This window comes from Rhinopithecus roxellana, chromosome 7 (assembly GCF_007565055.1).
Source record: "Rhinopithecus roxellana isolate Shanxi Qingling chromosome 7, ASM756505v1, whole genome shotgun sequence".
Taxonomy (NCBI): Eukaryota; Metazoa; Chordata; class Mammalia; order Primates; family Cercopithecidae; genus Rhinopithecus; species Rhinopithecus roxellana.
This window is the reverse complement of record NC_044555.1, coordinates 142,829,648-142,850,313: the sequence shown is the minus strand read 5'-3', so window position 1 is coordinate 142,850,313 and position 20,666 is coordinate 142,829,648. Positions and strand designations below refer to the sequence as shown.

Sequence of the window (20,666 nt, the reverse complement as noted above, 5' to 3'; positions counted from 1 at the left end):
AATTTGAAACCAGGGAGGTTTCAAATTTCTTTTTGGCTAGAAAACACTGGTGGGGGTGGCTGGAGGTCCTGGTTCAGAGGTCCTGCCTAGTGAGGAGGAATGGGATTAGGGACCCCCCCTAAAACAGCAGTTTGGGCCCGGGGGCAGGGGTTCACGCCTGTAATCCCAGCACTTTGAGAGGCCGAGGCAGGCAGATCACGAGGTCAAGAGATCAAGATCATCTTGGCCAACACGGTGAAACTCTGTCTCTACTAAAAATACAAAAATTAGCCGGACGTGGTGGCACATGCCTGTAGTCCCAGCTACTCGGGAGGCTGAGGCAGGAGAATCGCTTGAACCAGGGAGGTGGAGGTTGCTGTGAGCCGAGATTACGCCACTGCACGCCAGCCTGGAGACAGAGTGAGACTTCATCTAAAACACAAAAAAAGGAACAAAAAAAAAGTCTGGCCACGTTTTTGTAGAGCAGCTGTGCTGGTCTTGGGGGACTGGTTCTGACCTGGGATGGCTTGGACTCTCCAAAGTCCAAAGGCTGGAAAGACTAAGTTACCCATATAGCAAAAATGGCAGCCCGCCTCTCCCTGTGGGAGCTCTGTCTCAGAGAGGTGCGATGCTGCTCCCTTTGGCTGGCTAGAATTCCAAGCCAGTGGTTCTTATCCTGTGAGATGCCATGGAAGTGGGGCCTGCAGATTGTTGCTGCCCAGTCCCCTGAATTCAGCCCCTTTCCTAGGGGTATGTATGGGGGTCTAGCCTCCCACTTCTTTGGAGTCGCAGCTTCTTTAGCCGGGTTGCCTGGAAGTCACAGTCAAGTCTTGACCCCACTCCCAGTTTGTGATATTTTTCATCATAGATTAACTTTTTCCACAATTTTGTATAAATGGTATCATACAGTATGTACTCTTTGGCTAAGGCTTTCACTTAGCCTAATGTTTTTGAGATTCATTTATGTTGTATATAGCAGATGATTATTCCTTTTTATTGGTGAATAGTATCCCATTTTATGGATATGCGACAGTTTGTTTATTCATTCTCCTGTTGATGGATACGTGGATTATCATCAGTTTAGGGCTATTAATAAAGCTGCTGTGGAAAGACTTGTACAAGTATTTTTGTCAGTATATGCTTTTCTCATGTGTAATTGCCTAGAAATTGAAATTACTCGATCATAAGGCAGATATATATTTATCTTATAAAAAACTGCCAGATATTTTTAGAAAGTGCTTGTACCGTTTTATATGCTCACCAAAATAAATGAGCATTCTGGTTCTCCACATCAATACCAGGTATTGACAATCTTTTAAATTATTTTGGTGGCTCCATACTGGAATCTCATATGTTCATTTGTAATGCTACTATAATATGCACTTACCTAATGATATTGAGTACTTTTTCATGTGCTCATTAACCATGTTTTTTTGTGACGTGTCTCTTCAAACCCTTTGCCCATTTTTACCTTTTAATATCTGTCTTATTAAGTTGAAAGAGTTCTTTATATATGCTGGATAACAAACCTTTAGTTTTACTTTTTTTTTTTTTTTTTTTTGAAACGGAGTTTTGCTCTTTGTCACCCAGGCTGGATGGAGTGCAATGGCACAATCTTGGCTCACTGCAGCCTCCACCTCCTGGGTTCAAGCAATTCTCCTACCTCAGCCTCCTGAGTAGCTGGGACTACAGATGTGTGCCCAGCTAATTTTTTTCTATTTTTTTAGTAGAGATGGAGTTTTACCATTTTGGCCAGTCTAGTCTCGAACTCCTGACCTCAGGTGATCCGCCCACCTCGGCCTTCCAAAGTGCTAGGATTACAGGCATGAACTACCACGGCCGATCAATACCAAGCCTTTATTAGATATGTTTTGTGAATATTTGTGTCTGGCCCATTCATTTATTAAAATAATTTATTTTGTAGGGAAGTTTTTCTTTTGAAGCCTAATTTATCAATAGTTTTAATGGCGTTTTGTGTCCAAAGAAAGTTTTGTCTGTCCCTAATGTTGCATTTTTGATATACATTTATTACTTACATATTGGTATATCCATTCAAATAAATTTTACTTTAATCTTGAAGCTTTCACCCATTAGCCAGTGCTGCTCACTTAAGACCTTATGTTGATTGCAAATCAATCTAAATATCTCAACAAAAAAATACAGAGTCAGTAGTTTCAGGTTTTTTTCCCCTCCTTCAAAGCCTAGGATATTTTCTAGTTTTGTTAAGTTTTATATTTGAAGAATGGAAAGAGATAGCAGAAGTGTATTCTTCTCAGGCAAGAGGGATGAAAGTATAAATTGCTATGGGGAAACCTCAAATTCTAACATTCCTCTGTCTTCTCTATAGCTGCCATCACCCACCTTCTCCTTCCTTTCACTGTTCTCTCTGACGCAAGGGGTCACTGCTTGTAGGTTTCCTGATTCCAACATTTTAGTAAAGGGTGGCCATCTAGAATTGCTACTATAGCTGAAATTCTAGCTAAATTTTAAAGACCACTGGAGATTCTGGACAGTGTATGAATTTACATTATTTCCGAAGAGACTGTCAGATGTAAGTACAATACGATTTATATTAATAAAGCTACTTTCACAGGCATTTTATTTAACCCTTTTCTCTGTTAGAGAAAAGCAGTACTTGTTTGGTAAAATGCTTGAGCCTAAAATCTGCTTACTTTTCAGACCTATGTCAACAGTTGATTTAAGAAACGTGAATCAGAATTGGGAGATGATCTCTAGTAGCATTATGCAAGAGTTATTTTATATTGTATTTTATTTCATTTCATTATTTTATTTTATGATGGGGTCTTGCTATTTTGCACAGGCTGATGTTGAACTCCTGGGCTCAAGGACTCCTCTCTCTTCAGCCTCCCAAGTAGCTGGGATTACAAGTGTGTGCCCCTGTGCCTGGCTGGAAGATTCGTGTTAGATATCACATTATAGGTTTTATTTTTTGTTTAATTGTTTAAAAACCTTTCATGAATTTTTATTTTATTAGAGAAGCAGAGAAGCAAAAATAAAAATGAAACAAAACCAAGAATCCCTCTCAACCAGAACCAGAATGGGTGTTGTAGGTGGGATCAAGTGTACTTGGGGGCTCATCATACAGAGTCAGTAAGTGCAAATCGTTTTACAAGGATCGGAGGCCCAATATGCAGTGAAGAATTAGAGTTCTGGTTGCAGAAAATCCCCACTTAATGGTCTAATGTCTACAAGGTTTACCTGATCCTAGTTAGGAGACCTCTGGGTTGTCCAAAACAGCGATCTTCACATGACTGAGGAATGAAGAATAATAGCTCACCCAGTTATTAGAGAGAATTTTGTTTCTGTTATACTTATTGCAAATGTCTTGACGTGATGTGAATAACTGTTTCCCAGCATCTCCTTTTATTTTTGGCCCTAAAGGCTAAGAATAGCACAGGGTCTTCCGCTTTATCTAGAGCAGCCAATTGTGTGTCTGTGTGTTTGTGTACGTTTTGTGTTAGAGATGGGTTTGGTGGCGGGTGGTGGTGGTGGTGGTGGCGGCGGCGGCGGCGGAGGTGTTGGTGGAGGAGGAGGAGATTTAAGTACTTACAGAAAACTTAGCAGCTGTTTTTCAGTAGCTTTTTTTGCGATCTATCAAGATTTTCTTCCTTGCCACATTTGTTAACCCAGGAGTCATATATATTTATGTTATCTGCTAAATGCCCATGTCAAGCCGTTCACATAATCAGTGGAGAAAGCTTTAAGGAAGCCAAAGATGTTTTTTAACTCCTTATATGATGAAAAATTTCTTTTGGGATCTGAGAGGCCCACTTTTAGCCTACCACTTCTACTTATGTGAGCATTCCAGTTATGTGTACTTTTGAACTCTTGAGGCAGTAATATTAAAAAGTGAAGTAAGTTTAAGGGTTAAAGATGGTTTGTTGATGAAGATCAGTGAATTGATTTTTATACCCTTTTCTTTACTCTTTTTTTTTTTTTTTTTTTAATTGTTACAGAAGAAGCTACTATGGAGGAAACTGGGCCAGTTTTAGCTTTTCAGGACTATTGTCCTGGCTAAAGGAACACCAGGTAAAGTTTGCATCTGATCTTTTAATTTGCTTTGTTTTATTGTATGTTACATAGTAACCCTGCATTGAAGAAAACCCTAAGCTTCACCTGTAATACGGGATTGATTCTTTATTTTTCTTCACTTATTTTACAAAAAACATGTAAAGTCACCTTTTCAGCTAATATTTTCCCAGTGTTTTTATCCCGTTTTAAATATAAATAGAGGCCGGATGCGGTGGCTCATGCTTGTCATTCCAACATTTTGGGAGGCCAAGGCGGGTGGATCACCTGAGGTCAGGAGTTCGAGACCAGCCTGGCCAACATGGCAAAATCTCGTTTCTACTAAAAATACAGAAATTAGTCAGGCATGGTAGCACGTGCCTGTAGTTCCAGCTACTCAGGAGGCTGAGGCAGGAGAATCACTTAAACCAGGGAGTTGGAGGTTGCAGTGAGCTGAGATTGCACCATTGCACTCCAGCCTGGGCAACAGGGTAAGACTCTGTCTCAAAAAAAAAAAAAAAAAAAAAAAAAAAGAAATATATATATGTGTATAAATGTAAATAGAAATGTTGGCTGAAGAGTAAACTGTTTGTACTTAATAACCATTTTCTAATTATTTATGTGCCCAAATATGACAATAATTTTCCCCAAAATCATCTTTACAAAAAATATCCTAGTCCTTATAAAATCTCACATTTACTGGTTGCTCTTAGAGTTAGTATATTTTGAACAAACACCAAAAAAAAAAAAAAAAAAAAAAAAAAACCCTAATAATTTGGGGAAGATACATTAATTTGAAATGATCTCAGTGGTGATTTTGTATTTATAGATGTCACCTGACAGAATCAGCCAAAAGAAAAATCAAAGAAATTTAGTATGAATTCAGTGATTTTTTTTTTTTCTAAGGATAGGATCTCAATACCAAGCTGTTTAATACCATTATAAAGAAACTGTTTAGGGATCATGTATAGCATAATATGGAGAGTCAGTTGTGGAGTTTGCTAACTTTTATAAGACAGATTTAAAAAAAAGCTGTCCTAATCTTATGCAGATTGATACGTGTGGCTTGAAATGAAATTTCTGCTGAGAGCATCATACAGAAGATCAGAAACTGCCGTATCGCGAAAGAATTTCGATGTTTGGAAAGGAGGATGATGTAGTCCAGAAAATTGTATTCAGTTAGCTAAGACTTGTTAAGCATTTATCATGTACCAAGCACCATTGCATTGATTGATTGATTTAATCAGTGTACATGACTTAATCAGTGTGCATGACTCAAAAAGTGCCTCTCATGATGACAAAGACACTGATATTGAAGATGCAGTGAAAATTCAGATTGAATATTGTTGCATGAAATGAGTGTAGAGAAACAAGCAATATTTGTAAAGTAGCATTTCATATAATTCAAACTGTGTAAGTCAAGAGAGTAAATAAGTAGATATTTAGCTGTTTTGTCTGTATGCTTAAATATTCATGTGTTTACTTTGATCAGAAACTCTTTTTTACACCTTATTTTTGGGAAGTGTATGTGAGGGTCACCTTATATTTAGGCATATTTAGTACTTCCATGAGAAAATTTAGTGTAGATTCTCAGAACAACAATAACAACATATACCCCAATAGTCTGAATGGAAATTAAAAAAAAATAAATTTGGTGATGTTTTATATTTATTCAAATAAAAATGTTTTTCTGGAAGTTTAGTTTATTTTAATGCTTGTTTTACTCCAGAATCTGAACTCTGCCACTGTCTTTGTCTCTCTCCACTCCCTTTCCCTGGTCCACAGTTCTTTTCTTAGGCTGGTAACCTCATGTCTACACATTCAAAATTCTTGTATTTCACCTTCTCTTCTACTTACATTGGGATGCTTAGTACTATCTAATATTATACTTGATAATAAGAGCTGTCTGTCACTATTTTTCTTCAGTTTAAAATGTTAAACACAGGACAACAAAGCCTTTTTAAAATGTTTATTGCCTTTATGACATTTGTAAGTTTAGAAATTTTCTGAGATGAATTTACTTAAAAGATGTTGTAATTCTATTTTCCTACTAGTTCCTTCAGTATGTATAATACAATTTCACAGTTTTCTCTGAGAAAGATATGTATTACACAGGTTAAGATTTTAAACAGATTAAAAATTGATCCTTGACATTTGAAAAAGGTTTATCTTGACACCTTCAAAAATACTCTGTATTCAAATACTCCATAAAATATAATTCGGAATTATTGAACATTTTAACAGACTACGTTCAACCTTAGTGAGAGTTTACATGCTTTGTTACACATTCTTGTTTTTTATTGTCTTTCTTGTTTTATAAGGTATTCAGGGACTAATTATTATACAGTCCTTAGTTATACTGGGCTGAATATTTTTCAGAAGTACTTTTATATGTAATCAAAATTTGATATGACTAGTGACCAACCTTCAAAGATCTGAACATAAATAGAATGAAGTTATTTTGACTCTGCTGTTTCGACCAAAAAATGTAAAAAAAAAACCCTGTTTTTATTAACAAGTAATGTATATAACAGATATACTTGATTCTCAGCAGATAAGAGGGTTCGTTGTCCTAGTTCTTAAGCAATGTCTAAGCAGCCATGTCCGAATGACTTTTTCAAAATTTCATATACCCTGATAGAAAAGTATAAATCAGATCTAGTTTTTGATAGTATAGATTTTACACATTGTTTTTCTCTCCTTCCTTTGAAGTTGGAACTCTTGTTGGACTGTCTTTGGTGACTCTGAGGTGATATCCTTTGAGTTTTGGTAAGGTGAAATAAGCATGAATTTGACAAGAGGTAAATTTTCTCAGAAAAATGACATGTTTCACACTGCCCACTTTAATTAAAACTTATCTGTGTTTTGTTTAGGAAAACAGTGACATTGAAAATGACAGTTCAGTGTGGCAAGACCAGATCCTTGAAAATGAAGAAGCCATTGCTCTTAGCAGGAAGGACAAAACTATTCAACATGTGGAAGTATTTTGTTATGCCAGGTATGAAAAGTATTTACTGCAGGTAAACTAAGTTAATGTCTTTTTCACTCTTCTTCAGAAGAAGCCAACAATAAAGATTTAGGTGGCATTGGTTGCTACAAGTTATATTAATATGCTGGTTTTGCCTGTTTTTAAATGGAGCTTTCAGTTTTCTCTGTTTGGGTGATAATGATAACATCTTGCCTTAATGCCTCCGAATTTACCAAGCTGTTTTAAATATATTATCTCATTTGATCATTGAAACAATTCTGTGCTAGGGTAGGGCAGATAGTAGTAGTAATAGTTGGATTTTTTACAGAAGCCTCAATGGAACTTAAGGAGATTAAGTAGGTTGCAGAAGGTCATGTGGCTTGGTAAATGGCAGGGCCACACTTAAGCTCTAGAGTGGTAGAGCTCAAGATTAAATTCCAGAGTTTTTTCCTCCTGCTCCAGGATTCTTCCAACTATATCATCTTTCTTGAATAATACTCAGTGTAGCAAAATGGAAGATTATAATTTTTGAATATATAAATTTTGTGGGCATAATATTTGGGTACGCATTTTGGTAAGTTAGGATAGAACGGTGGAAAGTAATAATGTTTTAAGTATCTTCCTCTGAGAGAGATTCACTATTTAAAAACAATTGGGTTAGTTTACTTTTTCAAATGACATATGATTGACAGGTTGAAAGGTGATAATCACATAGTTTAGTCATTCAAGTAGTTGTAGAGTCCAGTGGTTTAGAACATCAGACTGTCAGGCACTTTAATAGTAATTAAAACTTAAAATTCAATACACCAGAGATTCTTCAGGATACGCTTTGTCATCTTACATCTCATTTTTGTGGCAGAGTGTTAAGCATGAGCCTGTGAAAAGTTTGGGAACGTGCTTGACTTCTTAAGCTATGTTCATATCTTTCATGTAAGTAGCATTCTTTCCCTGTAATATGCAGTTTGTGTTCTGTGATTTTCTGTAAAAGCGCAGCCTTTGAAATGTCTGGTATAGATTATAATTTGTATAATGCTAAATGCCATTTGGTATGAAAAGGTGCAGCTCACTAGATCTTGTTCAGAGCCAGTGCTGAAAGATTTAAAACAGAAGATGATTTCAACTGAAAAGACATATGCTTTAATGAAATGAGGAATAAATATTTGGTAACTTTCTTGTGTGCTTTTGTGTGCCCATGAATATAACTTGACTACAATATAGTGACAGTCACACTGGCCTTCCGAGAGATATTATACTTTTTTTTGCTTCAAGGCCACTGATTACTTTTTATGATAATTGAGGTTAATAGTTTCTAATGGCTGAGTTGATACATTTCGAATGCAAAGAAAATTATCTCATTTTCAGTTCCTGATCTCTTCAGTTTCATTTGTATAACTTCTCAAAGTGAGAAACTAAATTGTTGTTGGTGGAAGTTTTGTTTGAAGACAGTGAAATAGAACTGTTATATGTTCCTCTTGCCAGTTAGAGCGTGGGGCAAACAGTGAATTGGGTAATGTTCTATATGTCTTAATTCACTTGGAAAAGTTAACTGGTTATTAATGTCATAGTAGTAGGCAGGAAAAGCCTTGAGAACATCCAGGAAAGTAGAGGAAGTACAGAAAACCCATTTGTAAGGGCTATCTATAGTAAGTGCTGGCAACATGGGTAAATAGGACTAACAATATCTCACTTAGCCCCAGCAAGACTGGCATCCTTAATCTTTTGGATCATGTTCACAAACTTGAAATTATATGAAAGAGGCTAGGGCCAAAATAGTTGTCACAAAATTTTACATTATACAAGAGGTTATCATCAGCACTCACTTAAATCAAAAGCCTTATTTATTTAATACTTATTTCTGACAACCTCATTTTCTGTGTGTGTGTGTGTGTGTGTGTGTGTGTGTGTGTGTGTGTGTGTGTGTCTATGGGTGTGTTATGTGTGTGTGTTTACCCCTAGCATTGTAGTTTAAAGCAGCAAATAGGAAGGGATATCTGCTAGAGGCAGGCAAACAGAACCACATGGAGACTAGGGTTATAGTCCTTAACTTGCTATGTGATACTGAGCAAGAGATGTCTATTTTGAGTCTATGTTTTGCCATTAATAAAACGTGTTTGGAAGGGTTTGGACTAGGCGATCTCAGAAGTCTCTCTGGGCTCTAACATGCTACTATTTTAAGTGCTACTTAGTAGAATAATAAAGGAGAAGACAGCATCGGCAAACTGAAAGCATACTTTGGGCCATTTAGTGTATGGGTAAGTGGCTTTTCATGTCAGAAGATCCTTTAAGGCCATCACTATATTATAGTCCAGTATAACAGGTGATGATCATAATTGTATCCCAGTGTCTTCAGGCAAAAGTTAAATAATGTTCTTTATCCTCTACTTGAAAAAGTAGAGGATTTGAAGTACGTTTTAGAAAGACAAGTATTAAAAATGATTAGAATAAAAATTGTACCATTTTAAGAGACAAGCTTTTGTTATCTAGAAAATTCTCTTACTTCCTCTTGAGTAAGTAAGAGTATCACTATATAGTAGATCTTTAACATTCTTAAAGGATACATTGCAAAATCTTCATGGATACCCTTTTGTAAATAATGAAAAATATGGTACAGGTTTCTGGCTTTTTGTCGTTGCTTTTTGAAACATATGTGTTAGTGATGCTAATGTTACATTTTGCGGATATGGAGTTTGTGTATATTTAGTTCCATACAATTTTATCACATTTGTGGGTTCATGTATTCACTATCACAGTCAAGTTACAGAGCAGAGCAGTTCTATCACCACAAGGACCCCTACTATTGTTTTTCTGTTAGCACATCTGATCTACTTCTTACTCACCCTACCATTCATAAGTCCTGACAACCACTAATCTGTTTTCCAGCTCTATAATCTTGTCATTTTAAGAATATTGTGTAAATGGAACTGTATAGTATGTAATGTTTTGGCATGGGCTTTTTTTTAAACTCAGCATAATTCCCTGGAGATTCATCCAGGTTGTTGTGTGCATTAGTAGTTTGTTCATTTTTCATCACTGAATAGTATTCCACAGTAATGGATTTACCACAGTTTGTTTAATCATTCAGCCATTGAAAAACGTCTGACTGTTTCTAGTTTTTGCTATTATAAATAAAGTTGTTATGCAATTGTGTGCATTGGTTTTAATGTGACTTTCTCTGGGATAAAAGTTTTCGTTTATCTGTGATAAATACCTAAGTATATAATTGCTGGGTCATATGGTAATTACATGTTTAGTTTTAAAAGAAACTGCTGAGCTATTTCAGAGGAGCTATACCATTTTACATTCCCTCCAGAAATGTGTAAGTAATCCAGTTTCTCCACATACTTACCTTAATTCGATGTTGTCACTTTCTTATTTTAGCCATTTTGATGGCTCATTTTGAATATTTTTTCATGTTCTCTTATTTGCCGTCCATAAACCTTTTTTTGGTGAAGTGTCTGTTCATGTCTTCTGCTTGTTTTTAAAATTGGATTAGTTTCTTACTGTTGAATTTTCAGAGTTAAAAAAAATCCATTCTAGATATGTGTCCTTTGTCAGATATGTGTTTGGAGAATATTTTCCCCAAGTCTCTAGGTTGTCTTTTCATCCTCTTTAAATAGGATATTTTGCAGGGCAAATATTTTTAATCTTGATGAGATCTAATTGATCAATTGGATGATTATTTTGGTGTGAAGTCTAAGAACTTTTTGCCTAATTGTAGGTATAGATTTTCTCTTATTTTTTTTTTAAATTACAGTTTTATGTTGCATGTTTAGGTCAGTGTTCTTTTTTGTTTTTCAATCTAAGGATATCCAATTGCTTCAACACCATTTATTGAAAAGGCTATTCTTCCTCCACTGAATTACTTTTATGCCTTTGTCAAAAATCAGTTGATTGTACTTGGGTGGGTCTATTTTGAGGTTCTTTATTCTGTTCGATCTATTTGTTTTTTCCCCTACCAGTATCACATTATCTTTATTACTGAAGCTATGTGATAGACTTTACTCTCAGATAAATTCCTCCCAATTTATTTTTCCTTGTCAAGATTGTTTTAGATATTTTAGAGTTTGTGCCTTTCCATATAAATGTTTAAATAAACTTGTCTATGTCTAAAGAGAAACCTTGCTGAGATTTTGATAACAATTGCTTTAATACTATAGATTAGTTTGGGACGATTGACTTCTTTATTATTTTGAGTCTTCAAATCTATGAACATGGTATGTCTCTCTATTTATAAAGCTCATCTTTGATTTTCTTCAATAGAATCTTGTAATTTTCAGCATACTGATCCTGTACATGTTTCGTTAATTTCATACCTAAATATTTAATTTTCTTTGGAACAATTATAAATGGTATTGTCTTTTTAACTTTGGTTTTCACATATTCATTGCTACTATCTAGCAGTGCACTTGCCTTTTATTCTTTTGATTTTGGATATTTATTGAAATCTTGCTGAATTTACTTCCCAGTTCTGGAAGCTTTTTTGTAGACTGCTTGGGATACCTAGATAATTTTGTGTTCAGTAAAGAGGAAAAGTTTTACGTCTTTCTTTTCACTGGCTGCTTTTTTTGTTTTTTGGTTTAGTTTTGTTTTTAAGAATCTATTTTCTGTTGTGAGTCATGTGTTTTCCATCCACAGCCATATGCCACAGGTTAATTGTGTTTCTGCTTATCCTTAGGATCGCTTAATAAGCCCTACTTTGTTCTTTTTTCCCAGAAAGGAAGTTCTCATCACTTCCTGAGGACATTTTAATTATACACTAATGCTGGGCAATCATTTGAGGTCTCTCATTTGCTGAATATATTGTTCTTGCACGTCGTGTCTCAGCATATGCAATTCAAATCCATAATCTGGCCAAATGACAAATTATCAAAAGTACTACCCTTAAATGATTATTCATGCCAAGAGTTTAGTGTATTTGCTTGTATCAAGCAAGTAAATAGATAAAAGTCAAACTTCAATCATTGGTGCACTATATATGAGGAATATTGTTTTAAATGTTTTTGTAAATTTCTAAAACATCATGTAAAAATGACTTCATAATGATAGGAAGGCTAAAATATGATGTGTCTTGCCACTTTAGACCAGATGACTTAGCTTATTTATAGAGTTGGTGTATATTATGGTAGAATCTATGGTTTGATTTCTTTCTTTTTTGTTTTTCTTTGAGACGGAGTCTCACTTTGTTGCCACGCTGGAGGACAGTGGCGCCATCTCAGCACACTGCAACCTCTGCCTCCCGGGTTCAAGCGATTCTCTTGCCTCAGCCTCCCGAGTAGTTGGGACTACAGGCGCATACCACCATGCCCAGCTAATTTTTGTATTTTTAGTAGAGACGGGGTTTCACCACGTTGGCCAAAGATGGTCTCGATCTCTTGACCTCATGATCTGCCTGCCTTGGCCTCCCAAAGTGCTGGGATTACAGGCAAGAGCCACCGCGCCCGGCCTGTGGTTTGATTTTCATATATGCCACTTGATTATTTAACATTAAGGAAGAGTAAAATGTATATTTCTTGGTCATAAACAATATTATAGCCATACTGATAGCCCTTTTATCTTTGATTGCAAGGAGGACTGGGCAAGAATTCAAATGGATTAGTGCAAACCCATTGCCACTGCTTGGAAAATACCTCAAAGTATTTGGGCAATGTAATTCTAATATATGTATTCTAATATAAATATATAGGGTGTATTTATATATTATGTATTCTAATACATATATTCTAATATAAATATATAGGATAGTTATTTTTTGTCATGATTTATTTATTTAAAAATATTCTGAAGTATTATTCAACTTAAAGGTTTTCATGATCATTTCAACATTAAATTTAATAGTTTGGATATTGCAAAACAGGCTAAACACTAAAATGTAAATTGTAGTAATTATTCTATCATAGGCTAGGTTCAAGCATCATAAACTGTGAAGAACTATCCAGATTGTTTTATCAGAGCTTTGTTTTCCTTATTCTTCCTTACAATAAGTGGGCTACTTAATATTTTGGACCTAAAATATTTTTGCTATACAAAAATTGTTTTTCATTGAAGTGATTTTTTGTGATCACACAGTCAAGTTAATGGAAGGGAAATGAAAAAGGACTAGCGTTTATTGGATATTATCTTTGTGGCAACTGTTATAACCTGTTGCTTTACATATTAATTTCATTTGTTCTATGCAGCAGTCATGCGCATGAGCTATAGGTGCATCTTACTGGCAAACAGAAGCTCAGGGAATGCTAGAGATGGCAGAGCCAAATTTGAACTTGTGTGTTTCTAACTCAAAAATCTGTACTATTTCCATTATATCATGTTGTATTTCAGTCATCAGGTAAACATGGGTGTGTACGTCAAGGGAACCAACCGTTCCACCAAGTGAATAAAGTATTTCCTTTGTGAAGACTAGCACCTAAGAAAGTGCATTTACTTTAATTTACTGGAATACTATATAGTATTGTAATGTAGTTATATCTATAATGAGAAATTAAAGTGCCTAACTCCTAGTGTTAGGAAGCTATGGGAAAAATCCGATATTCTTTAGTTGTTGAGACCAGTTTATGTGCCATGGGATTTTTAAAATTGATACATAATAATTGTATATATTCATGGGGTACAATATGTTTTGATACATATAAACTTTGTGGAATGATGAAATGATCAAATCAGGCTAATTAGCATATCCCTCACCTTAAACCTTCATTTTTTTTTTTTGTGAGAATGTTCAGAATCATCTCTTCTAGCTATTTGAAATATACAGTGCATTATTGTTAGCTATAGTCACCTTACTGTGTGATAGAGTACCAGAATGTATTCCTCCTACCTAACTGTGACGTTGTACCCACTGACCAACCTCTCCTCATCTTCCCCTCCCTCTTGTTCTCACCAGTCTCTGGTAACCACTATCAAGTTTTTTAGATTTCACATATGAGTGAGATCATGCAGTATTTTTCTTTCTGTTCTCAGCTTATTTCACTTAACATAATGTTCTCCAGGCTCATCCATGTTGTCACAAATGACAGGATTTAATTTTTTTTTTTTTATAGCTGAGTAGTATTCTATTGTGTATATATGCCACATTTTCATTATTAATTCATTTGTTGATGGGCATTTAAGTTGATTCCATATTTTGGCAATTGTGAATAGTGCTCCAATAAACATGGGAGTGCAGATGTCTCTTCAACCTACTGATTTCATTTCCTTCGCCTATATACCCAGTAGTGAGGGTGAAGATTGCTAGATCATATGATAGGTTTATTTTTAATTTTTTGAGGAACTTCCATACTGTTTTCCATAATGTGCATTCCTGATTTGCATTCCTCCCAACAGTGTATGAGAGTTCTTCTTTCTTACCATGTAATAGTTTCATAGTTTATCTGGGAAAATAAAAGTAGCTATTGTTTCTAGTTTTAGATCTTTAGCAGACTATAAAAAGGTGAAATATATTAATTCACACTTAAGTCACACAAACTCAAGTTATTCTTAGATAAAATCTTGTTGCTTGTTAGTTGCATAAAGTCATCTAGTTTCTTTAGTGGGAAGAGATTTTATCTTTCTAAAATATTAACAATAGCTTTATACATTTTCTGCCCTATTTTCTGCATTTTACTGAGCATTGTTTCCCTTTTTCTGGTATAATATTAAAGCAGGATGAAAACTTATTTGTTACATTTAAATGAACCAACTCTATATTCATACCAAAAATAAAGATTTTTTTGTAACAGGAATCTAAAATTCTACTGATTTATTTTGAATTCTTAAATTTTCACTTAAAAATTATACAAGCAACAGGAGCTTCTTGAACAATAATATCAATTAGAAGAAAGGAATAAAAATGAAATGTAAAAATCACTTGTAATTTTTATAATTTAGAGGAAATTACTCATCACTGTCTACGGTTAAGTGTGTTTTAGACCAGAATTGAACCGCTGCCCAACTAAATGTGGTTTAAACAAGTACATACGTAAGCGGGTGGGTGGGTAAGTCGAGGATTTTTAATTGTGCTGCTTCAGCCCATCAGAGCACTGGGGTAGCACTCCACACTTCTCTTAGCCTTCCATTTGGAATTACAAGATGTTTGCCAGAATTTCAAAGAGGCTCTTACATAACAAAAAAATTTCTCAACATGAGGAAAAGGGGGAAGAGGTTTCCTAACATGTTTATGCTTTTTTATTTTACTGGACAGTCTTCAACAAGGGCCCCAAGCAGACTCTTCATTATCTTATTGGCTAAAACTGGATAATGTACTTAATTCTAAATCAATCACCAGCAAAGGGAGGTGAAATTATCATAATTGGTTTTGATCTGTCATGATCCATCCCTAAGGACAAGCAGTTTCTCTCTAATATTGGAACAAAATTGGAGCTCTTGAAGCAAGGAGAAAAAGGGTATTTGTTGTTGAGTAGACAACCAACAGTCCTGCTGTACACCATTTTATGAACTTTTGTTCTTGGGTAAACATGACAAGAGGTTGATAGTTCACCTGTATTCTATAGTATGTGTTAACCTTTTAGGTGGTAATAAACAGGGAAATATATATCTACCAATGTATCATATTGCAGCAGTTCAAAATTGATTTCATTTTTATATTGCTGTTTTGTAGAACAACAATTTTTGAATATTCTGATTTTTGTAATTCTTATGAATAGCCATTGAACATTTATTTTAGGAATAAACAGCTGGGTAGCAGTATAATATATACTGTGAAAATCAGATACAAATGGCCTTAGAACAAAGTATAAACATCAAAGTAAAAGAATACGATGTCAGCAGCAAGTCGTATTGGGTAAGAAAAGGTACAAATGGCTAGAAGATAAATGGTGAACACCTGTGCTGAATAAATTAAACACCTGTTTCTCAGTTTTTCATTTGATTCCTCTAAAAGGCTGTTACAGGGTATTCATAAGACACATTTACTTTGAGGTGTTTCTTTGTTATTACTATTAATTGGTAAGCAGTACTAGATGATATCAGAATTTATACTTCCAAACTCTCAGAGTAATATGTGAATTTTGGCAATTAGTGAAAAATGCACTTACAAAAAGCAGTGATAAGCAGTTTTTATTAAGAGAAATTATCTCAAATATATTGTTATATTATAAATGACCTTTGGAATTAAAGCTAGCAGTGTAAATGACACTAAATTTAATTTGTGAAATCAATTTTGATTGTGAACATTTGTATAAGAACTAATGATGCAGATTGTTTTCCTTTATCAACAGTCTGCAGCTTATGATGGTTTGACTTAATGATTTTTCAACTTTATAATGGTTTTATTGGGGTATTAAATGCATTTTGTCTTACTATATTGGGTTTATCAGGATGTAACCCCATAAGTCGAGGAGCACCTGTGTATGTTAAAATCAACGTAATATCTTAGAACTCCAAGGTTCATTTGAAGGCTTCTAATGCAGCTACATTATTTTGTAGTTGGTAAATGTGTTTTTATAGTTTTCAAACACTTTTAAATTAATAGAATTGAACTATTACTGTATTCTGAGGTTTTCTCTGAAAGGTTGAATATCTCTTTAAGAAAATGTCTTTTACCACAGTATAAAGTTTTAAATTTGGGGGAAGATAGCCCTTTTAGATGAACAGAATTTTGCTTTCTGAGGATGTACGTGGAGTTTTAGGAGCTTTTGGGTATCTTTATATTTTCTCATTAGGTATTAACTTCAACCTTGGCAGAACTCCAAAAATACTGTGGTTGTATTTAATGCAAAGTGAGGACAGTGTCATGTTTTTATTGCTTGTGTTTTCCGTAGTGCTAGGAATCTCACCAAATTTTAATGTTCAGAACAGTAAAACAATAGTTTATTGATATAAAAAAAATTTCTGAAGAATTTCTTCTCTTCGCTTATACCTTTAATTAAGTATTTTGACTTATATCTTCCAGGTTGTCCAGTACTGGTTAATGTATTTCATTCACTCTATAAGGCTCCCCATCACAGAATGTAATAGAGAATCCCTGACTAGATCATTTGCTATGCTCAATTTTCACAGTGTCATCATCATAGTCTGTAATAAGAGAAGTTGCCATATTCTGTCTTATCTGTAAAGTGTAATTAATTATCCTGTCATTTCTTAAAATTAAAGGCATGGAACTTTTTCTTTAAGAGTTAGGTGTAGAACTTTTACTGAAAAAAAAAAAAAAAAATTAGGTGTGGAACTTTTGCTGAAAATTATCCCCTTAGATCCCTCATGGAACACACTTTAGTTTTGTTGGTTTTCAAAATAATAAAAGTGAGTACAGAGTGTGAACAATTCTGTAGAAAATATACAAATCACCTTTCATGTTATCGCTCTTCATTCTTAATGCTGTTAATGGCAATGCCATCATGTGCTTATATGACCAATGAGATTTCATCATGTGAATGCAGAAAACCTAGGTATACAGGTTTTGAGTTGACTATTGAGCTGTGGGCAGTTTAACAATATCTTATTTTTGGTTAGTATCTCTTTTTTTTTTTTTTTTTTAGGACGGAGTTTTGCTCTTGTTGCCCAGGCTGGAGTGCAATGGGACGATCTTGGCTCACTGCAGCCTCCGCCTCCCGGGTTCAAGCAATTCTCTGGCCTCAGCCTCCCAAGTAGCTGAGATTACAGGTGCCCACCACCACACCTGACTAATTTTTGTATTTTAGGAGAGACGGGGTTTCACCATGTTGGTCAGGCTGGTCTTGAACTCTTGACCTCAAGTGATCCACCCACCTCGGCCTACCACAGTGCTGGGATTACAGGTGTGAGCCACCGTGCCCGGCCTGATTAGCATCTTATATTTGATTAACCTTTTAGAGTTTATAAACTACTTTTCATATATGTTAACTTTCTTATCTCACAACAGTTTCATAAAAGGTAGGGCAGGTGGACTGATTCCCATTTTATAGGTGGTGAATCAGACAGATTAAATTACTTGCAAGTGTTTCCTAGGTGATGAGTCTGGGATAGAACGTGGATGTTTTCCTCACTTTAGTTTCCTAGATCTCAAAAGTATTCATGTAACATTAATGCTATCAATTTGTTTTTTTTGTTAGATTTTATTAGAATTACTATAACAGTAAATGTGGCATTTTATTTCTTGACATTTGAGTGTTATTCTTTCATTGTCCCTCTTTTTTTTTGTAGTGTTTATTGTGTTATTTTTAATAAGGCACTTATTTTTTTTTTCACTTAACTCAGATTTTCTAATTTGCAATACAATGTTTTTTTCTTGGCCTTATTTTTTGTGTTTTTTGCAAGAAGTTTGTTTCACATTTGAAACAAAAATAGCCTTTGCATGTATAAACCATTATTCATCAAGCATTTATCAGATACCACATCTGTAGAGCAGTGCAGTAGGTGTTGTGTGGGACACAGAAGGAGCGGTGCTAAGGTATTCCCTCCAGGATTTACAGTCTGATTGGGAAGATAAAGGATATACTGGAAAACCAAAGGATTATTAAAAAGGAATGGATAAATACATGCTAGGTAAACTGCATGTGTGTATTATGGGAGCATGGTATAATAGAATGATGAGTGTAATTGGGCTAAGGAAGACTAATTCAAAGTGAAATTTAAACTTTTTCTTAAAGTAGTTTGTTAAAGTATTTGGTTATGTTTGAGAATGGAAGAATTGTGATATTATGCAGAGTGGAAAGAAAAGGACAGAAGAGACAGATGATATGAACCAAACTGTCATGATTTGACAATTAGAATTGATAAATTTGGAGTTAGAGATGCCATGTTGGAAAGTAGGTGGAGATGAAACCGGAAGATTAGTAAATAAGGAAGGCGGTTTGATTTAGAGACAGGAAGAGGAAGATTTTTTTGTGGGGTAAGTTTTAGATTTGATATAAGGAAGGGCTATTGTTAGTTCTTGATCAGTCAACTAGCAGATTTTTAGTTGCCAAGACCAATCACATACAAGGCATTATGCCAGATATTGAGCATTGTGGCAACTCAGTGAAAATAGTGGGTTCTGTGGAGGATAAAATATCATACAGAAATTGATAAAGCAGGCAGACTGAATGGGAGCCTGTTCTATAAATCAAGACAATGGTGGACTGAGAATGGTAACTCTAATAATAAATTTGGAAATGGGACTTCGACTAGAGTAATAGACATCAGTGCTAAAACAGGCAGGTAATTTTACAGAAAGGTCCTATTAGACACCACATTGTGATAGGCCAACTTAATCGTTTCAAGGCAGATTTTTTTTTCCCTTTATTGAAGGTCTTCTGTCATATCACCAAGTCAGGAATTCCTCAATAATAACAATCTTGATAACTACCACTGTTGAGCATTTACTATGTCCCAAGCACTGTGTCAGGCTCTTTGCATGCAGTACTTAATTTAATCTTCAGAACAACCTTGTGAGGTGGGTGGTATTATCTCTGTGTCATAGGTGGGTAATTTAGGTGGTCTCAGAGAGGATAAATAACTAGTCTAAGTTCACAGAGCTTACTAGTCATATGATCAGGATTTGAACCAAGATCTGTTATTCTGAAGACTATATTCTTCATCACTGTGGTAATTTGCTTCCAAAATACAACTCCCCTGTCTGTCTTAAATTCTCAGAAATGTGCATGTGATGTGAAATCTTTATATTTTTCAAATCTTAATTTTGTTTCCTGTTTTACTGAAACATTAACAGGTGAATGTTTAATGTCTGAGTCACATAAGCAAAACATACACTGAACTTGATAAAAGGGGTAAAGGAATAAAAGTTGCTGTGAAAAGTTAAAGCAATATAAAAATGTAGCAGGGTAGAATTATCAAAAGCCTGGTGTTTATTATTATAATTTCTTATTAGTCAGGATTTGCATGAAGATGTAGAAGAGGCTGGTGCACTGCAGAAAAATCATGCTCTTGTGACATCTGCAAACTCCACAGAAGCTGCAGATTCTGCCTTCCTACCTGTGGAGGATGAGTCATTAAGCACTATGAACTGTGAAATGCTCACAGAACAAACTCCAAGCAGTGATCCAGAGAATGTGCTAGAAGTAAATGGTGCTGAAGTGACAGGGGAAAAAGAAAACCATTGTGATGATAAAACTTGTGTGCCATCAACTTCAGCAGAAGACGTGAGTGAAAATGTGCCTATAGCAGAAGATACCACAGAACAACGAAAGAAAGACAGAATTACTTACTCGCAAATTATTAAAGAAGGCAGGAGATTTAATATTGATTTAGTATCAAAGGTAAGTACTAATTTTTCCCATCTTTGCATTAAAAACAGTATCTGGACCCATAAACCCAGTTTTTGTAATTCTCTGAGATGCAGAATGTGTGTTTTGTAAAGAGAGAGTAGCCAGACATTTGTAATTCATTTAAAATATTCCTTAAGTACAAATTAAAAACACTTTTAAAGTGCTCACATTAAAATGCTTTAATTATGTTTTTAATCTATACCTGAAGAATACTTTTGTACTTGAGCACATACTACAACCTAATATTCTCTGGACACTGTGAATTCTATCAAAAGAAAAATTCTAATGAACCTGTTCAGAAATCCATGTTATTTACAGTCCATTTCCATCAATTCTTTTAGCCTTTATATATAGTAACTATTTTCACAACTGTATGATGATGAATACTCAGAATAAACCAATGCATTTTTAAAAATCATGTGTTCACATGGACACAGGGAGGGGAACATCACACACCTGTGATGGGGTTGGGGGTTGGGGGTTAGGGAAGGGATAACATTAGGAGAAATACCTAT

General features: G+C 34.9%; 1 protein-coding gene across 8 annotated transcripts in view; it reads left to right on the top strand.

The window, feature by feature from the left end:
- Positions 1-20,666, top strand: part of CHM (CHM Rab escort protein) — a 193,131-nt gene that overhangs the window by 63,659 nt on the left and 108,806 nt on the right. For 5 of the 8 annotated variants that reach the window (XR_004058395.1, XM_010368356.2, XM_030934272.1 and 2 more), the window contains exons 3-5: positions 3,957-4,029; positions 6,882-7,006; positions 19,755-20,142. Coding sequence is in view for 7 of the 8 variants with exons in the window: in XM_010368356.2 (XP_010366658.1) it covers positions 3,957-4,029; positions 6,882-7,006; positions 19,755-20,142 (586 nt within the window). In the remaining variant the exon portion in view is untranslated. The remainder of the gene's footprint in view (positions 1-3,956; positions 4,030-6,881; positions 7,007-19,754; positions 20,143-20,666) is intronic. The other 3 variants (XM_030934276.1, XM_030934273.1, XM_030934275.1) reach the window with 1 other exon arrangement.